The following is a 3,567-nucleotide window of genomic DNA, read 5'->3' on the forward strand; positions in this document are numbered from 1 at the left end:
AAAGCCGAAGAGATCCGACAAAAAGTTGCGAGAGTACTGAAGTCAGCAAAACCACCGAAATCCAACTTGACGGTTAGTGAAAAGAAGGCACTCCGGTTTATTAAAGAAAAGTCATAAGGAATATGACGACAAAATGATGAGCCTACTGGACCCAGCCACCTACAGGAAGATCAAGAAGGACCCCACAGACAGAATCGTAAGGAAAATGAAGGACCTGATAAAATCCACAGGAATTCCAGCAGAACAGCAGAAAGGATTGTTTGTGCAGACGCCGGTACCACCAAGAATCTATGGACTACCGAAGATTCATAAACCAGACGTTCCCCTCCGCCATATCGTCAGTGCCATCAATTCCCCAACATACCAGTTGGCCAAATATCTCGCAAAGATTCTGTCTCCTTTTACAGGCAACACGGCATCATATGTCAGGGATTCTACACATTTTGTGGAATCAGTAAAAGGTATAAAGCTAGATGGTGAGGATATTTTGGTAAGTTTCGATGTTGAGTCTCTTTTTATCAGGGTACTAGTTAAGGATGCTGTGGATGGCCTCCGCCAGAAGCTCATTCCCGAGGGATTACCAGAATACGTACCAGATCTAGTGGAGTACTGTTTATCATCGACGTATTTCAGCTGGAAAGGAGAATTTTACGAACAGTTTGAAGGGGCAGCCATGGGATCTCCATTATCTCCAGTAATAGCTAATTTCTACATGGAATTATTCGAAGAAGACGCTTTGAAGAAGAACTAGTGGATACCAAAGCTATGGCTCCGATATGTGGATGACACGTTTGTAATATGGCAATATGGTAAAAACGGCTCCAGGAGTTCTTGGATCACTTGAACGCTTAACATCCGATGATTAAGTTTAATATGGAAACAGAAACTGCCAGAAAACTACCTTTCCTAGATGTGTTGGTCACCAGGACGACAAATGGAGATATGGAACTTGGTGTATATCGGAAGAAGACCACCAACAGGTATCTGCATTCATCATCATATCATGATCCCCAACAGAACAGGTCCGTGATCCGTACTTTATTTCAACGAGCAGCGAGAATATGTGAAGGAGATAACTTGAAGAAGGAGCAACACTTTCGACGAGGCGTGCTACAGAAGAACGGATACACTTCAAGGGACATCAATCGGGCCATCAAGCAGCGACAGCAGAAAGAGGACGCGGTAAGTACAAAGTCACTTGGATTTATCTGTCTTCCCTATGTTTCAGGTATGACGGAACGAATTGCCAGACACCTCAAGAAAAACGACTCGTGGTGCGATACGGGACGGTCAGCAAGATTCGGAACACACTTCCGATAGCCAAGGACAAGCTAACTCCATTAAAAGGAGCGGGAGTCTATCGACTATCGTGTAGTTGTGAGTAGGTCGAGTACCGCATCAAAGAGCATGAAAGGGATGTAAGGTTGAAGAAGATCCAGCAGTCGGCGGTTAAAGAACATTGCCATGCAGAAGGACACCGACTAGACTTCGAACAAACAAAGGTACTGGCTAGGGACAACAGATATTACCAAAGACTGACAAGAGAAGCCATATAAATCCATCAATATAGAAATAACGTCAACAGAGAAGATGGATGGGAGCTTAGCAGAACATGGAATATAATCAGTTTTCCGACTTATATATTGTACCCGATTTTCGATTTCGTCACTTCGAACCAGTTTCTGAAGAAGGTTGCAGCATGGCATCCGAAACGTCAAACCTTTTCATAAAAGATGCTCGGCAAAATCCGAAAGTTTATAGTTTTAATTCAGATTATAGAGATTTTCCATACACATAGGAAAACCACATGTTAAAATCCACCCAGTCGTTTTCGATATAACCGCATCTTACTATTTCAACTATATGGAATATCGAAAAAATAAAATTGCCCCTCATTAAGAACACATCATTCTATCACATGTTCAAATTTGAAATTTTTTCGTCGAGTAGTTTTTCAGAAAAAAAATCGCAAATTGGACAAGATTGCCGGTACTGTCAAAAATCGCGGAGCCGAAAATTTTCAAATTCACATATGTTTCGTAGAAATGTTCAGTAATTACAACAAACTTTACCGCAATTCTTTTCATCGAGCGGTTGCTAAGATATCAATCTCTAAAATGAGGGACCTAGACTTTGGCACGGGTAGTAGTTGCGCTTTAAAAATAATAACACTATATTTATAGAAATTTAGAAATGTTTTATGGCACTTTGAGTCTGTATTAAATTTGCTTTAAAGTACTGTTAATTTCGTTATTATATCTTAAGTGATTCTTGAGATACGATATTTTAATGGAAACTAATTAATAAATCTATCTAATTGATGTAGCAGTTACATATTTTTGCAAACCCATCTCATTTGTAAAGTATTTTTTGTCAATAATATGTCATATACTTAAATCTTATGAAGTCACCGAAATCTAGAAGCTCAGGTTACATTTTGATAGTGCCACTGTACACTACACTTTTAATCTCTCCTAATATTACAGCAATCAATATACCATTTCTAGTTCTTTATAGAGCTACTATTATAATACTTTTGTTGAGTACTGTATACGATCTTCACTCCGGGAAATATTACAGAGAAATGAGCTCCGTAGGTACCGCCCACTATTTACTACAGCGCATTTGACCGTCACCGGCCAAGATAGATTTGCCGAGCTGTAGTATGTTAATCAAGTATACAAAATATTTTGTTTATATCCCAAATTGTTTCTTAAAAAAATGCTACTGAGAATCTAACGGTTCTTGCTAGAAGAAACTTGTCTGCTACTCCGTTTTGTTGTCTTTAAATAGGCTTAATATGTTGCAAATATTATTGTAACTCTATCTAATAGTATAAAAAATCCAAATAAAAATGGTTTCTTCGATTTCTTTTCGTTGTTATTTCCATTTTCATGTCACGTAAAAGCTGTTATTTCTCGTTTAGGGGGACGAAGACATGTTCAAACCGTATCTCACCCCAAAGAAAATCCGTCTTAAATCGACCCAAAATCCCTTACAAATTTCAACCCCTCAACAGTAAAAGAAAAGGATTCGCTAAAAACGTTCCTTTTGAAAATAATAAAAAATTACAATTATTATTATCATTTTGACGTGAACGCGAGATAACGATATTAGTCACAATATTAATGGAAGTATGAGAGGGGTTGACGAGATCGACGTCAAAAATAGTATACATAGGCTTCCGGGAGGCATCCCAGGGGATGTTTTTTGGGGGGCGTGTTAATTTCGCTACTCCCCGACACAAAATCGAATTTCGAATTCCCTCGATACCGCCCCGGGAAAATATACAGTGGCGTGCGAGGATGCAAAAAAAAGAAAATAAACAAAATATCGAAAGCCCCCGAATAAAAAAATGGATAATTTTAAATAGTGTCAATATATCATCGAAATTGAAGCATAAATTCACACTAAACTATTGCTTCCGGTGGTGGTTCACGATCGGTTTGTGTCTGGTCATAAAGTAGGCTGTGAAACGTACGTCCCCAGGCGGCCATGATTTCCGGTCACTTGATCGGAAATTGCACAACGATTGTTCCGAATATCGACGATTTGGACATGCAGTGT

The 3,567-nt window shown here is 39.0% G+C and overlaps 1 protein-coding gene across 1 annotated transcript; it reads left to right on the forward strand.

Annotated features, from left to right (window-relative positions):
- Positions 1-205: 205 nt before the first annotated feature.
- LOC139429816 (uncharacterized) lies at positions 206-751 on the forward strand. Its single transcript, XM_071196033.1, has one exon. It carries the CDS (start codon positions 206-208, stop codon positions 749-751), a length of 546 nt encoding a protein of 181 aa, XP_071052134.1.
- Positions 752-3,567: the final 2,816 nt, after the last annotated feature.

Source organism: Onthophagus taurus, chromosome 5, assembly GCF_036711975.1.
Source record: "Onthophagus taurus isolate NC chromosome 5, IU_Otau_3.0, whole genome shotgun sequence".
NCBI classification, from domain to species: domain Eukaryota; kingdom Metazoa; phylum Arthropoda; class Insecta; order Coleoptera; family Scarabaeidae; genus Onthophagus; species Onthophagus taurus.

Bases quoted from the DNA above. Each gene is read 5' to 3' on its own strand.
- LOC139429816 (XM_071196033.1), top strand. From the start codon at position 206: ATGAAGGACCTGATAAAATCCACAGGAATTCCAGCAGAACAGCAGAAA.